The sequence below is a fragment of the Merops nubicus genome, unplaced genomic scaffold, assembly GCF_000691845.1.
Source record: "Merops nubicus isolate BGI_N331 unplaced genomic scaffold, ASM69184v1 scaffold17430, whole genome shotgun sequence".
NCBI lineage: Eukaryota > Metazoa > Chordata > Aves > Coraciiformes > Meropidae > Merops > Merops nubicus.
The window spans coordinates 67246-83080 of NW_008582364.1; the positions used below are offsets into that span (position 1 = coordinate 67246).

Below are 15835 nucleotides of genomic sequence, written 5' to 3' on the forward strand. Positions count from 1 at the left end.
CTCTGTGATTCTATAAACCTGCACTAGCATTAGCCTGTAGAGCTTGGATGCCCACATACAGCCCGTTGCAGCAGCACAGATTCTGTGTGGACTTGTTCACAAGACATCTGGTCAGGAGCCCTTGGAGGCCCTCGAGCTGAACATCATGCTGCTGTAGGAGGTAACTGGTACCACTCCCTTGGGCATGGCGATGTCTAGCTGAAGAGTAGCTGTGTGCACAGTATTGTACCTGTGACAGTGCTGGAGCCACAACCAGAGTGAAGAGGTGCTGCCCAGTGCCATTGTACTGAGAAGAGTTACAATCAGCACTTTGGCTTTATACTGCTCTGTACGGTGAGAGGAACTGCTGGGTTGTGTACCCACCAACCAGACCTGGAAAGCCTGGTGAGTCCAGAGCAGCTCCAAATGAGATTCTCAGCTGGGTTGCACCACTGTAGCACTTTTGACTTCACTGGAACAATGCCACTCAGCTTCAGCTGAAGAATTAAACCAAGATGTTTATCCAGCTATCCCGTACCTTGCTTGGAACTAGAAAACAGAGCTGGGAATTTTGAAGGAACAGGCTTCCTGCGCTGTGTGTGGCCAGATGGACAACAAAGCAGGCTCTGTCTGAAACAGTTTGACTGGTGTGCTCTCCTGAGTGAACCCCAACAACCTCAGGAGCTTGAAAGGAGTGAGGAAGAATAGCAGGGAACGGTTATATTCTGTAGAAACTAAGGAATGTTTGTGACAGTTTTTTTCTGTTTATGTAGAAAAGTTTCTATAAACTGGCTAACCAGTTACTTTTTTTGGCAGTTCTGTCCAGTCAATCTGGCATTTGTACCCTACTCCCTTGACTTGGTATCTGAAAAGCTGTGTTTTGCTCAGAAATGACGGGTGAATACATTCAAACCTGTTAATCTGTTTTGTTTATCGTCCACTTATCAATATCTATAGATCAATTTTTAAAGAAGGTGAGACAATAATAAGCATAGGAGGAAAATGAGCGTTCAGAACAACTTATTTAACTAAATATTAAAAAGGCAACACGACAACTCAGCCTGAGCCTGGACCTTCTGGCTCCCAGCAAATCACTCTCCCCAGCTGCCCTAAGTAGGTTTTGCAAAATGTTTTGAAAGCAGTGAGGAGAAAAATTCCACAGAGTAGCTAGAACCCTCTCTCCTACTTCTTGTCTTGTACCATTTTGTAATGATTGTAGGATTAATGCCCACTGAACCCTTAAAGGCTTTATTTTCCTTCACTGTAAGTAGTCTGTCTAGGGAAGCTGTGTTTGACCTTGCCTGTCCATCCTGCAAATTTAAGCATAGTGTAGACAAAGTGCTGTATGAAACAGGTTGGCTGACACAGAGAGGGAGCTATGTTGTCTCCTCCCCAAACGACAGCTCTGCTGAAAGCTGCACCTGAAGCTTCTGTGCCTGCCTGCTGGCTGCTGTTAGGGATTCTCCAGTTCACCTTTCAGTATCTTGCAGACATCAGCACAACACTCCTTTTTCCCTTGCTCCCGTGTTTCAGCCAAGGAAGGAAATACAGTCTGAGTGATCTGTTCATTAGCCTTGACTGGGAGAAGTAAGTGTTGTAATGAGCAGATCTTGTTTAGTGCCTTTTAAAAACACATTGACAATGATTTATTCCCCATATATCCAACTGCTGGAAAAAAAATAAGTCACTCCCAGCAACCCGTATGGAGCCAGGCAAATAAAAGCTACAGAGCTATTGTGAAATACCTCAGCCATTCCCAGGAAAGCTTGAACTGTGGAGATGAAGACCTATTCCTTTCATTTCCTGCGTATTTTGGATTAGTCAGTAAGCCACAGAGGATAGTTGCTGGACCTCTGTGTTGTGGCATAAGAAAAAAAAAAGCATTACATAAGATAGAGACGTTTACTTGTAGCAGGCCTGATTAGGAGATCAAACAGAAATCCTGAGGTCAAGAGTGTCAGGATAGAGTTCAGGGAAGCATCTGGCTACCTGGAGTGTATCAGGTACGTGTATTTGAGCTTTTATGTATCCTATTTATATATAAGCTTCTCTATTTAAACTCTTGGGAGATTTTTGACAGCACTTTTATCCAGAGTAGAACCATTTTGTAGAAAAATTACCTTATAATCATCTTGTGGGATTTTATCAGTGTGCAAGTCCCAGAAAATGAGCACATGTGTGTACACCTGCATGTACTTGCACCACAAACGTTTTTACTGGCTAGCATGCCTGGTTAAATGTATTTGCAATTATTTTACACAAAGGTAGTTAGTATCATAGAATCGTAGAATCGTTTATGGTTGGAAGAGACCTTTAAGATCATCAAGTACAACCATTAACCCAGCACTACCAAGGCACCACTAAACCATGTCCCTCAACACCACATCTACACGATTTTGAAATCCCCCCAGGATTGGGGAGTCCACCACTGCCCTGGGCAGCCTGGGCAAGGGCTTGACAACCCTTTTGGGGAGGACATTTTTCCTAATATCCAACCTAAAACTCCTCTGGCGCAACTTAAGGCCATTTCCTCGTTCCTTGTGAGAAGAGACCAACCTCCACCTGGTTACAGCCTCCTTTCAGGGAGTTGCCGAGAGCAAGGCCTCCCCTGAGCCTCCTTTTCTCCAGGCCAAACAACCCCGGTTCCCTCAGCTGCTCCTCATAAGACTTGTGCTCTAGACCCTTCACCAGCTTTGTTGCCCTTCTCTAGACACACTCCAGCTCCTCAATGTCCTCCTTGTAGTGAGGGGCCCAAAACTGAACCCAGTATTTGAAGTGCAGCCCCACCAGCGCTGAGTAGAAGAGGACCATCACTGCCCTAGTCCTAGCTTCCCTAGTTGACAGCTTACCACTTAGTTCCTCCATTAATTGTCTTTAATTCCTTTTTAACTTACAGGAAGGAACTTCCAAATTTGCAAATCTGGACAGCAGTGTGAAAGAAAATCAGAAAAGGACTCAGAGGCGACTGCAACTTCAAAAAGATATGGTGTGTTTGGGGTCCTTTTCCTCCCCTTTTTGAACTGGTAACATGATTAACCCTAATTGGTGAATTATATAAGAAGCAAACTCTAGAAAGGCAGTGAGTGAGTGTGCAGTAGGTGATGCTCTTGTTTGTACCCTCTGTCAAGAAAAACACATCAGTGCTATCGATTAGCTGACACAAAGCAAGTGAACCAAAAAGTTTGAACTGGATATTCAGCCTGTCTCTGAATACATGCCGAAGTTGTTTCCTTCCTGCTGTGGGTCAGAGTAAGCAGGTAGTACTGTGTGTGTCTATGTATCGTGTGCACGTGTAAGCTCAGTATAAGCCAGCAATGTGCACTCGGAGCCCAGAAGCCACTGACATCCTGGGCTGCATCAAGAGCAGCATGGGCAGCAGGTCGAGGGAGGGGATTCTGCCCCTCTGCTGGGTCCAGCTCTGGGGCCTCCAGCTGTTTTGGCTTTAGTTTCAAGTCTTCCAGAAATTTTCTAAACTCGTCATCCCGTTTCTATCTCGCAATAAAGAACTCCATTACCTACTCTTGTTACCCTTTAGAGAGAAATACAGGGAAAGCCACACAATTTTTATGTAGTAAAATATGTAATGTAAATACTGGAATTCTTGTGATAAGGAAAATGAGCTCTGGCCAGAGCAGAAAAATAATTTACTTTCAAACAAGTTCATGAAGCTTCTGACGTACCAGCTTGAGAACTGCACAGACTTCTACAGAGATGGCTTTGTAAAATGTGTCCGCTTTCCAGTCTGCTGGTGAAAATGGCTTTTGTCTCAAAGTTGGCAAAGATTTAAAAGGCCAGGGGGAGAGAAATCTGGGATAGGGAGGCAAAAGTGCTGCATATGTGTTTGGGTTTTGTTTTGTTGGTTTGTTTTTTGTTTTTGTTTTTTAAGTAAAAATCCACCAGAATGAAGATGGATCCTTTTGGTCGGAAGAAACAAGCATTTCCTTCACAAGCGTAGAAGCAACTTGAACTCTACGACTGCTAGCAGCCTAGAAAGTTTAAGATTTGAATAATAGCTATTAAAATGCCATGAATGGCTGGGGAAGATGGTCACTTGGAGGAAAAAAACTGCCTTGATTTGACATGATCTGTCACATGGTAAAATGACATCATTAAGTAAAAATCCACCAGAATGAAGCATAGAAACTGCTTACGCAGGCTGGCCAGGACCATTCCCCAGCCAGCACCAGCACCCAGCTCCTTCTCTGGTAGCTTGTAACTGAGGGACCTTGTCCCTGGTGCTCAGTGCCCCTTCCCAGGCAGGGTTTCCTGGTGACCTGCTGTTAGAAATCAGAGTACAGTGGCAATACTGCAATATAAACCCACCTGGCAATGTTTGCAAGACCATCATGCTCTCATTAGAATTTGATTTAGATTCTAGATTAGATACTGAGGATGATGTAATGAAAGAAAACACGATTTATAAGACCACTGTTTGGTTAAGCAGACTACTTCTATTTCATTGTCTTATGCAGGAGTATTCTAGTGTTCTAATTATTACCATTTCTCATCCAATTAATCCCACATTGCTCTGATCATTTGCAGGGAGTAATGCAAGGCACAGTGCCTTATCTTGGTACCTTCCTCACTGATCTCGTCATGCTTGATACAGCCCTTCAGGACTATATTGAGGTAATTTGGGGCAATTTTAAAAATCCTGAATATCCTCCCTGATACTGATAATTTTCATATCAATACTGAAATGTCTGTTCCTGTATCTTCTACTGGGTTCTCATGCAGTTCGTAAAAATGGAAGAAGCTGTTTTCAAAAAGAAAAATGAAGGGATATGCAGTTTTATTAGCAACAAGAATCTTGTGTGAATTTGAGAACAGTTATCTCAAGGGACAAGCTTAGTGTTGCATTTTGTCTTGTTACTTTAGGTTAGGAAATGCAAGGACAGTAGGCTTACCATTATTCTGTTTTATTTTTCTAAAAACAACATATTAAGTGTAAAGATTTCTGTGAATAATTGGCAAAATACACAGAACCGTTAATTCAGCTCTTCAGTCTGATCACTAAAGTACTTCAGTATTGATTCAGAGTGTCTTAGCACTAAATTGATTAAAGACTTGTTTTTTCCATTTCTCTTTAGCTTAACAAGCAGGGGGAACCAAGCTAGTGTAGGAGGCGAAAAAGGATTGTAAGAATCTGTCCATTTAATGGAGACTGAGGTTGGGGCAAATTTTCAAGTGTGTTTGTTTCAATAAAACACTTTTGCAAGTTTACCTCATTCACAGAAGCACAGAAGTGCTTAGGTTGGAAAAGACCTTTAAGATCATGGATTCCAACCATTAACTTAACTATATCAAGCCCACTGCTAAACCATGTTCCTCAGCACCACATATACATGGCTTTTCAATCCCTTCAGAGATGGGGACTCCATCACGTCTCTGAGCAGCCTGTTCCAGGCCTTAGCAACCCTTGAGGGGAAGAAACTTTTCTACTATTCAACTTAGACCTCCCCTGGCACAAGTTGAAGCCATTTTCTCGTCCTATTGCTTATTAGTTGTGAGAAGAGACCGGCACCCACCTTGCCGTAACCTCCTTTCACGTAGCTGTAGAGAATAAGGTTTTCCCACAGTCTCCTTTTCTGTTTAAGGAGACAAGTGAGGAGCCATGCTGCAGGTGCTCAGCCTTTGTTGTGCTGGTATTTATGACAAGAATAGGCAAATACACCTCTCCCTGGCCTGGTAATGGCTGCTGGTTGGTTTGGCTGTGGTTTCTGTTGCGAAGCTGCACTCAAGCAGGCCTACAGAAGGTTGCTATATATCCATTTTCTCTTTGGCAGTTCCCCTTTGGCCAATGCTTTGCATTCAGTTGGTGTTTCTGAGACTCACTGGAAACACTGCTGAACTTAAAACTCACAGTACCTGCAAAAGCCAAGCTTGTTTCTTTGCCTGCAAAATCCTGCTAGTGTTCTCCAGACCTGATCTTGACACTGCTTTTATGAGTGCTCTTGTATCAGGCTTTTCTTCTTGGGCAGATTGCCATGTAGGCCATGAGGACAGATAGCCCTTGGAGACTCATATATGAGTGCTGTGGTTTCTACCAGATCTGGAAACAGGTATTTTTAGAAGGTACTTGCTCAGGGCAGGTCTGTGCTTTACATTAGCCTTGCTACTTTATCCTGTTTGTGATTACATTTGACTGAGCACGTGCTCTTCTACCCTGATCCCTTCTCTTTCCTTCCAACAGGGTGGCCTGATAAACTTTGAGAAGAGGCGAAAGGTAAGCCGAGTGTTGTGTGATTTTTAGTTTAGTGGTGCCCTCATCCAGAGCATGCTCACAGCGGGGCCGTGTGCTCAGGAATATGCAACAGCCACTAATTTTAATGCAAGTTTGTGAGGAAAGACTGGATCCCTGAAATTCTGTGAGCCCCTGCCAAACTGAGGGGTGGTGTAGGCCTGTTACTTCCATGGGATTTAGTTCTGGGGCATGAACATTCCCTCCATCTGGTGTTCATGGGAGTATGTTACATGTGTAAGTCCTGTGTGCTGAATCAGACTTGGTGGCGTGAGACCTTTGCTCTCCAGAAGATACAGTTTGTAAACATCTTCCTTCTGCTGCAGTAAACGACTTGTAGGTAAAAGGCTGCAGAGAGAGGTACATGGGACTGAGAAATAAAGGCTATCAGTCTTTCCGTTCAGCCTGCTCCTTTTTGGTCAGAGATAAGTAACGCTGTGTAGGAGTAAAGGTACTAGGGTTACATCTGTCTGAATGAAGTCGTGCCAAATCTCCCTTCTGGGGTCTGAAAGCACGCTTGGATTTGGCTATGATGGATCCATTTCCTCCCCTTAACTGCTCCCAGCTCTACAAACCACTTCTTGGACTTGCCTTGTACAGATAAGTGCACAGCTCAGGATGCTACTAATGTGATACACGAGCTTCTCTGTGGTCATCAGTCCAGCTTCATACAAACCAGTGGCAAAGCTGCCCTCTGAAGCGTGCCAATTCTAGTCACGCTTACTGAGGGCAGCATTTTATGTTCCTTTGGTGCAAGCTTGAGGCAAAGCTGAGGAGGATCAGGCTTTGCTTTCATCGTAGGCACCTCTAATTATTCCCCTGGCTTGCTGCCTGAGAATCACCTAAGAACAGAGCACAATTCTTCTCTCAGAGCTGGTCTGGCCAGTGCAGGGGTGGGCAGACAGGGTAAGCTGAAGAACTTCTGACCCTTTGCTACCCTTGTTTATACAGTAACAACCAGCAGTGCTGCTGTTCGGTGTGCTTACACCAGTGTTACACTTGAGTTAGTACCTGTGAAAGTACTTGTTAATGCTTGTGGTGAAGCAGAATTCCTTACATTTGTCTTCGAATTTGCATGTGTCTGGCAAAACGTTCACATTTTGATGTACATTATGGATGCTGGGGGAAAAAAGATATTGTTTGAAAAACTGGTTCTTGAAAGAGTCATTCAACTCAACTGAAACCAACTTCAGGTCAGATGAAGTTTATCTTGGATCTGCTGTTGTGTGTGTTTAGTATATGAATGAATTTGCTTGGCTTTATCTTGTTTTCTAATTATAACTCCTATTTGGTTATTTGCTGTTTTAGGAATTTGAAGTGATCGCCCAAATTAAGCTCTTGCAGTCTGCGTGTAACAGCTATTGCATGACACCAGACCAAGAATTCATCCAGTGGTTCAAGAGACAGCAGCATTTAACTGAAGAGGAGAGGTAGGTTCTCAGTTCAGATGGTGAAACAGGCTTTTCTTTCTACCACCCGCAGGTAGCTTATGTCAGCCCTCAGCTATCCCCTGACAGGAACTCATGTGTACTGCTGCCTAGGGAGAGTGGAAATACATCTGCCTTCTGCTAAACAGCTGTAGAAAACCTGTTGAACACTTAGTTTTCAGGTTGGAAGCCAGGCTTCTGACTTGGAAATAGGATAGTCTGTTGTGTCTGGGCTGTCTGTGTGCAGACACAGCCCAGAAGTGGATCCCAAGGGACGCCAAGAAGCAGTCACCGAGCACTGGGCTGAGGGAGGCAGGCAGGAGGCAGCCAAGGCTACCTTGCTGAGCACTCACCAGAGCAGTCTCTCCAGGGTGTGTGGGGTGGGTTTTGCAGCCCTGCTGGGTTTTACCCTACTGTACATGCTGCTAGACAAACCCATGATAATTATTTTATAGCATTTTAGTATCTCCACTAGGTTTTGAATGCCAAGATGCTGCACTAAGAGTGTAAGCACAGATACTGCATTGTATGGAGTCATAGCAAAAACAAAAGCTTATCCAAGATTCACGTTAAGTATTTCGTTTTTTTTTTAATAAAATGATGAACATCATCCAAAAAAGCACTATTACAAAGAAGTGAAATATCCCTTTCACCATGGTAAAATATAGACATTTATGTTCCTCTTTGTGGGCTTTGCAGCCTTCTGTGAAGTGGGAATAACTGAAGGTTTCCCAAATTTCTTGAATGTTGCCACTTTGAGATACAGAACTAATAGCACCGTCTGTAAAAATTAACCCAGCTGTCTCTGTTCTGCAGTTTCAGCCTTTCACGTGAGGTTGAAGCAGCTGCTGACACTAGCACCACGTCGCCAAAATCTCGGAAAAGCATGGTGAAGAGGTTCAGCCTGTGAGTACCCCGGGGCAAAGGGCATCTAGTGTGTTAATATGAACCTGAATGCGTAAAACGAGCCCCTGAAAAACCTAGCTGGGGATCCAGACCACTGCCTTTACTTTCAGGAGATGCAGTCAGCTAGAAATGTGTACTTGTGTTGGAGCTGTCCCTTTCTGTTGTTAGTAGTCATGAGGTTTGTTAATGGTGAGAGAGATCAGAACCAACGGGCCTTCCTAAGGTGTCAGAAAAAGGGGAAATTTTGTGCTGGGTTATAAGTTCAGTATCTATTGTGTCATAACATCCCCAAATGCAGTAGCAAAACACAGTAAATTGAGGATAAAGTCTGGCCTATTATTAGTCTAATTTGCTCTGCACATGCAAAACTTCCTTGCAGGATTTTAATATGAAAATTAAGGTTAGCGAAAAGGCAGTTGATAATAGAAACAATCTGCCTAACTGGCTTCAAAATAGAGATGGAAAAAAAATAGTGGGGACGTGGTCCAATTTAGTCCAATACCACAAAGATTCAAACAGGAGGTGGGTGGAGAGCAGGGGGATGCAGCTAAGCAGGCATGGGAAACAACAGACTAGCAGTTCTGGAAGGACCACAGGGAATATACGCAGAGATCAAGGACTGAACTAAAATATCTTAAAGGTGAGAAATTTGAACCTGACGCTAGCAGAGATACGAAGGGACTCCCACATACCAGTGGCACGATGAAGACGAGGGGGGAAATGGTGAATTTGACAACACTATCAGTTCTTAGCTGTCCTTTCTTGCTGGGCTTTTGTACTTGGTTTCCTCAAAACAGCCAGTAGCCATTCACTTCACATCAGCACTACTGCAAGTTAGGGTCAGAAAGAAGAATAGATGTTTTCAATCTTGAGGTTTGAGTTCTGTATGCAAAAAAAATCCAGGCAGCTGCTTAGAAAGCATTTTGATGAGTCCACCTGAGTTGGTGGTGATACATTATGAGAACATGAGTTCTGAAGATGATGGTGCCTGAACTCTCAGTGGCCTTCCCTTTGTGTTCTCCCCCTTGGCACGGGCCTAAACTGCGTGTAAGAGTTGTGGCTGTGGAGCACGGGCTTTATGCTCTTGTTTCTGGCTGCGTTTCAGTGCTGCAGGATTGTAATTTACTGCATGGAGTTTGCCCGCACTGGGCAGTCTTTGTCTAAAGAACTGTTTCATCTGCACTCTGAGTGTCTTTTGCAAATTAATACTGTAGAAAAGGCCAGCATCATTCATCCCAGCAACAGTGACTGACACCTCTCTAAATTGTTTTAAATCATTAACTGCACGCTGACATAGCATCTAATTCACCTTGCTTCTCTACTTTATATATTGTACCAGTTTGTTTCCTTTGACACTCCTTTCAATTTACTTGACCTGCTTTTAGAAACGAATGTCGGAGAGGGGAGAGCCTCTAATTTACACCCTCTTATGATCTCCCCATTGTGTACATCTCCATTCAGACTCTTGAAGAGAAACTGGTATCTGTGGCACCTTTACTGAGGGAAGGAATTTGCAGCAGGGATGAATGTGCCTGTTGAAGGCCTTTGCCTGGTAATACGGCCATGTGATAACTTTCACAGTCTCACTTACTCATGGTGACCATGTAGGTCTTGGGCTGCATCTTGCTTAGAGGCACCAGGGTGTGAAGGAGCAGATATGGTGGAACCAGCTGCCATGCCTCCAGCTTGCCCCTCGTCTCTTAGTTTGTAAACAGATCAGGGTTACAATCAATTGTTTCCTAACAAGTGAGTCTGAAAATTTAACAGGCCAAAGAGGAGTCTTGTTTGTGATACTGGGGCATTAGTTCTGATTTTGGCCTTGTAGCTGGTGGGTCTGCTAGGTCAAGAAGGTATTGTATGTGTTAGTGTGGAACAAGCCCTGTAAACAACACAGAGGAAATGAAAACAATAGGACACTCGAGATAGGAAAACCAAACAACACATAAGATGTCTGAACCGAGTGACAGTTTTACTCAGCCCAGCTCTGTTCTGCTCTCACTGACTGGCTTTTATGCTTGCTTTTCTATACCAGACTGTTTCAAAGCTCCGAGGTGACGGCCCATAGCACACCCATCAAAGAACAACCCAAATCTACTCCAGGTGGGAGCTCTGGTGAAAGCACGGACTCAGCCAGTGTTTCATCATGCGAGCTCAATCACTCCGAGTCTGAAGACGTCTGCGTTGCCCCCGAAGGCGCTCCCGAGGAGTCTCAGAAGCAGGTATGGTCTGGGCCTTGCTGCCAGCATAAAAAGCCCATAAGAGACTGTCAACACTCCAGGCAGGCCCTCAACGCTGGCCCAAGCCTGTTGGTCTAGACTAGAGCATTGCTTTTGTGGAATGGAGAGACTCTAAAAAGAAATGTTAAAATGGAAGCAATCCGGTTGGGATTTTTGCAGAATTCCTTCTGTGCTGCCAAGATACGAAGTAGACTAAAGTTCCTCTTCCCTGAAACTAGGGTGCCTGGCAGTGTTTTTGGTTTAGGAGAGGTGCTGGAAAAGCATGAGGTTTTCTGGGTGGGAAAGCACGCGTGCACGAGGAACAGCCAAGTCCTGGGGAAGGCAGAGCAGCTGCACTTGACCAAGCAATGGGCAGAGCTGCAGGTTTGACCTCCCATGGATTTCCTGCTGCCAAGATGAACATCTTGCCTTGGCTCAGTCCAGTTCCACAGCTGGACTCGATCTTAAGGGTATTTTCCTACCAAGCCGATTCTGTGATTCAAAAGCCTGTTGAAGGAGAAGCAGCAGACAGGAAGGTGTGTATTTTCGCTCGTCTAAAGGCTTCGACCTGGAGCCAGAGCAGCGGTGCCTGTGACACCCTCTGCTCTTGTCCAGCCCATCGCAATCCCGGTCTGGTTGCCCACAACCTGATTCTGTTGGTTGCATCTGCTGCCACCTCCTGGCCTTTTACTGAGAGGCAAGCACAAGCAGCACACAGTGTTCAGCACACCAAATTGTAAAGAAGTTTTCATTAAAATGGTGAAAATAATCAAGATAAATTCACTTTTTCTGGAGGCACGGAATACCATCACCAGCCTGCTGGACAGACTGCAGAAGGCTGAGGTTTTGTATGTGCCTTCTGCTTTCTCAAGTTCTTCCTCCAGAACCACACAGGCAGACATAAAAAATGTCCAGTTTATGACAGTGTTTTTCTTTTCTTCTCTTGTGTAGCTCTCTGAATCTTCTGAATCCTCCTCCTCCGAATCCTCCTCTTCCTCCAACCATTCCACAGACACATCTTCCTTCGGGGTGTCATCTTTAACCTCAGCCACTCTCTTGTCATCCTCTAATGACAAGTGCTCCAACTCTGACGACGAGTGCTCCATCCCTGACTCCAAGTCCTCCATCTCCATCTCTGACGCCAACGAGTCCTCCACCTCAGACTCCAGCGACAAGTGCTCTGTCTCCACCTCAGAGCCCAAAGGCAAGTGCTCTGTCTCCATCTCCGAGTCCAATGACAAGTGCTCTGTCTCCATCTCCGAGTCCAATGACAAGTCCTGTGTCTCCATCTCAGAGTCCAACGACAAGTCCTGTGTCTCCAGCTCCAATGACAAGTGCCCCGTCTCCATGACGCCCATTACCTCAAAAGTCCTGCCTCCAGTTTACAACCAGCAGAACGAAGATATGTGCATCATCCGGATCAGCATAGAAGATGACAATGGCAATATGTACAAGAGCATCCTGGTGAGTGGTGTGGAACAGCAAAACATTGCTGCTGTTGGTGATGGTTTCATCCAGGGTGATCTAAGCACAATGGTGCTTTTAGTTTTGAAAACATTGAGCCAACTAATCAAACCTGTCTTGAATTGTAACATCGACAAATGTTACAATTCAAACTATGTGGAGCATGGTATGAATGAGAGGTTTGAAATTTGTATTTTATCAAAAAGCTCAAAATGAAGCATTCTGATAAAGTGCAGGCTTTGCTGCTCCTGCCCTTCTGCTAGTGCTAGCTGCTTTTGTCTGAGTTCAGACACAAGATGCCACGTGCCACGTTCTTCCTCAAGAAGCTTTCCCCAAGAGCTGGTTTCTGGAAACAGAGAGCTGTATGTGAGGAAGTCAACAAGCCCTTTAATGATGCAGCTTCTTTCCACGGTGAAGGTTGCCAGAGCAGCAGCAAGGGTTTTGGGGTTTCCCTCATTGCTGGCTCCATGGAGATGTCCTGGCAGGGCCAGGCCCATGGCTGAGGGAGCACGGGGCCTGTGCTGGACTGTGGGTGATAACATTTTCCTGCACGAGATCTCTTCACATACCCAACAGAGACTCAGCCATGGAGCAAACACTCCGGGTCCCCCAGGGCCTGGGGGACAAAGATGCAGGGGAGTAGTTCTTGGCACATTTATCTACCTTATGATTTTAACGGTCTGTTCTTTCCCAAATAGCAGTCCCCGAAGACCCTGACAAAAGCAGCTGCTGGAGAGACTCCTCTTCCTTTTGGTTGCATAAGGCTCTGGGGGGAGCCGTGACCGCTCCGGATGCGCAGCATTTCCACAGCTGACACTAAACCCCTTACAAGGCCCAAAATCTTTGCAGAATGTCAAAGAAATTATTTAGCACAGGGGACTGAGGTTAACTGGTGTCTGTAAAACAACAGATGGGGCAGCTATTTGACTTTCATGGCTAGTTAGAAGAATATCTCATCTCTCAAAGCATTTGCTTGGAGACACTGATACACTGCTGTCTCTTCTAGTACAGTATCTGTTGTCTCGAACTAAAAATCCACCCCCACCAAATGTTAGAAATACCATGTTTTAGTGTCTAGCAGCACTTACTACTGTGTTACTCACCCACTGTATTTTTTCAGTTCTCTGAAATAGTTTCCATGACCAAGTGGTCTGCAGACAGGCAGGCTTTGGCTAATTATTAAATCATTAAAATATAATTTAAAAAATCACTTATATAAATATCTAAAGGTCATGTGTCAAGAGGATGGGGCCAGACTTTCTGTGATGCCCAGTGACAGGACAAGGGGCAATAGGCACAGACGGCAACCCGGGAGGTTCTATCTGAACAGGAGGAAAAACTTCTTTGCTGTGAGGGTGCCAGAGCCCTAGGACAGGCTGCCCAGAGAGGTTGTGAAGTCTCCTTCTCTGGAGACTTTCCAAACCTTTAGAGGTCCTTTCCAAGCCCTACCAGTCTGGAATTCTATAGAATGAATAAGCAGAATCTCACTGAAAATCTCTCTTTCCAGCTAACTAGCCAAGACAAAACTCCTGCTGTCATCAAGAGAGCGATGTTAAAGCACAACCTGGAATCTGATGCAGCTGAGGATTATGAGCTTGTACAGGTCATCTCTGAGGCCAAAGGTAGGGGAAGCAGATTGAGAGACCTTATTGCAGCCATCCAGTACTTCAAGGGGATCTATAAGAAAGATGGGGACAGTCTTTTTAGCAGGGCCTGTTGCCACTGGACAAGGGGTGATGGTTTTAAACTAAAAGAGGGAAGATTTAGACTAGACAGAAGAAATCGTTTATGTTGAGGGTGGTGAGACAATGGCACAAGTTGCCCAGAGGGCTGGTAGATGCCCCGTTGCTGGAACCATTCCAGGCCAGGTTGAACTGAGCTCTGAGCAACCTTCTTGGGTTGAAGACATCCCTGTTCATTGCTGACAGGTTGGACTAGATGCCTTTGAAAGGTCCCTTCCAACCCAAACCAGTCCATGATTCTATGATGAGCATAACTCTGCTACTGCTGGAAAAGTTCTGCTTGAAGAGTTAAGAAGTGAAGCAACATTAAATCACCACAGACATGTTGTCACAGCTGCCAGTGAGATAAAGCCCTTTGATAACTGGTGAGCAGGGATGATTTGTCAAGGCCTGTTAGCACACTGCTTTGTACAGGCAGAGCTCGCTCATGGGTTTCCAGGTAGACCTTCGTACGTGCACTGTGACTGCAGAGCTGCTGACCACGGAGCAGCTGCTCTCTCCCTGCAAGCAGAGGTCCCCGGGGATTCGGGCAGGCCCAGATGCTGCCACCATCATTGAGCTCTCAGCACAGCCTCCTCATGGAGCAGCTGCCAGGGCCTCTGCCAGGCTGGACATGGTCTGTGTTTGGCCCCCGTTTCCTCTCCTCTGAAGACCTGCTCCCCTTTTTTTTTGTGGGACAGCAGCTGTGGGTGCCACCCAGTGCAGCTTCGCCTGAAGAGGCACAGGAGCTGCGTACGCCCAGGCTGTTCTCCCCCAGCTTCCCTTCTGCCCCCTGCGATGCTGCAAATTAACGCTTGCTCCGCTCCCTCTCTTGCAGAGCTGGTGCTCCCATCCAACGCCAACGTGTTCTACGCCATGAACAGCCGCGTGAACTTCGACTTCATCCTGCGGAAGAAGGCTCCCGTCAGCAGGGAGCTGAACATGAGGAGCCGCTGCAGCCTGATACTCCCCCGGACTGCTGCCAGACGGGGGTGCTGGAGCCACAGGCCCAGCAAAATTGCACTGTGAGGGCAGACCCGGCTCCGGGGAGGGGAGCGGGCGGAGAACTCCACCTTTGCTGCCACCCAGTATTACGGAATCGCACCATCCCAATGTGAGACATCAAGTGGCAGACACAGAGCCCGAGCCTCTCCTCGCTTGCAGCCGCACACGGACAGACACGGAGCTACCGGACTGTACTGTTCATTGTTTGTTAATAAACAAAGTTTTGTTTGTTTATTTTTGTTTTGCACATGAGTCTAGGACGGTGAGATCCCCAGCTAGAGGGGAAAATGGAATTGCAACATTTGTCTTAAGAACACCACACAAGCCAACTTATTTTTGTGAGAAAACATTTTCCTTTGTGCCAGTATTACACTGAAAAAGAATGTTTATTTTTATAAAACTGGAGAAGAAAACTCTCAATGCAATTCTGCCTGAACCAAGGAGGGGGGGCCCAGCCAGCCTCCAGCTGACTGATGGAAGCACTGGTTTGGGGAAAGTGTGGGTGAGCCGTGGGGCACTCACAGCTGCCACTGCCAGAAGACATTTGCATTCATGAGAGAGCAGGATGGGTACGTCCCCAGAACACTCATCGCTGGAGATGGCAGGCACTGTGAGTGTGTGTACTTGCTTTCACACAGCTGGCAAACTTCTTTTTTTGCACTTGTTCCACGACAGAAAATTACCTATTTTGGATTTTTTTTCCAAAGAACTTTAAAAGAATGGACTGCACTTGCTTTTGGATGAATGTCATGTCATGGTTTGTTCACAAACAGGGCAAACAAACACTACTTGTCTGGATTTAGGTCTTGTCTTAATGCCACTACAGGGTGGTTTGCCTTTTCCTTGCTAACCCATGGAACAGAAATCGATGCCTTT

At 45.6% G+C, this 15835-nt stretch overlaps 1 protein-coding gene across 1 annotated transcript in view; it reads left to right on the forward strand.

Annotated features, from left to right (window-relative positions):
- The window catches only part of RGL1 (ral guanine nucleotide dissociation stimulator-like 1), a gene marked incomplete at its 5' end in the record, with an annotated part of 81607 nt that extends 66624 nt beyond the window's left edge, over positions 1–14983 (forward strand). Inside the window, 10 exons of the mRNA XM_008937514.1 lie at positions 2876–2965; positions 4522–4608; positions 6173–6205; positions 7529–7650; positions 8464–8553; positions 10586–10772; positions 11721–11845; positions 12092–12233; positions 13741–13855; positions 14793–14983. Coding sequence (XP_008935762.1) covers positions 2876–2965; positions 4522–4608; positions 6173–6205; positions 7529–7650; positions 8464–8553; positions 10586–10772; positions 11721–11845; positions 12092–12233; positions 13741–13855; positions 14793–14983 — 1182 coding nt within the window. The remainder of the gene's footprint in view (positions 1–2875; positions 2966–4521; positions 4609–6172; positions 6206–7528; positions 7651–8463; positions 8554–10585; positions 10773–11720; positions 11846–12091; positions 12234–13740; positions 13856–14792) is intronic.
- Between the last annotated feature and the right edge of the window lie 852 nt (positions 14984–15835).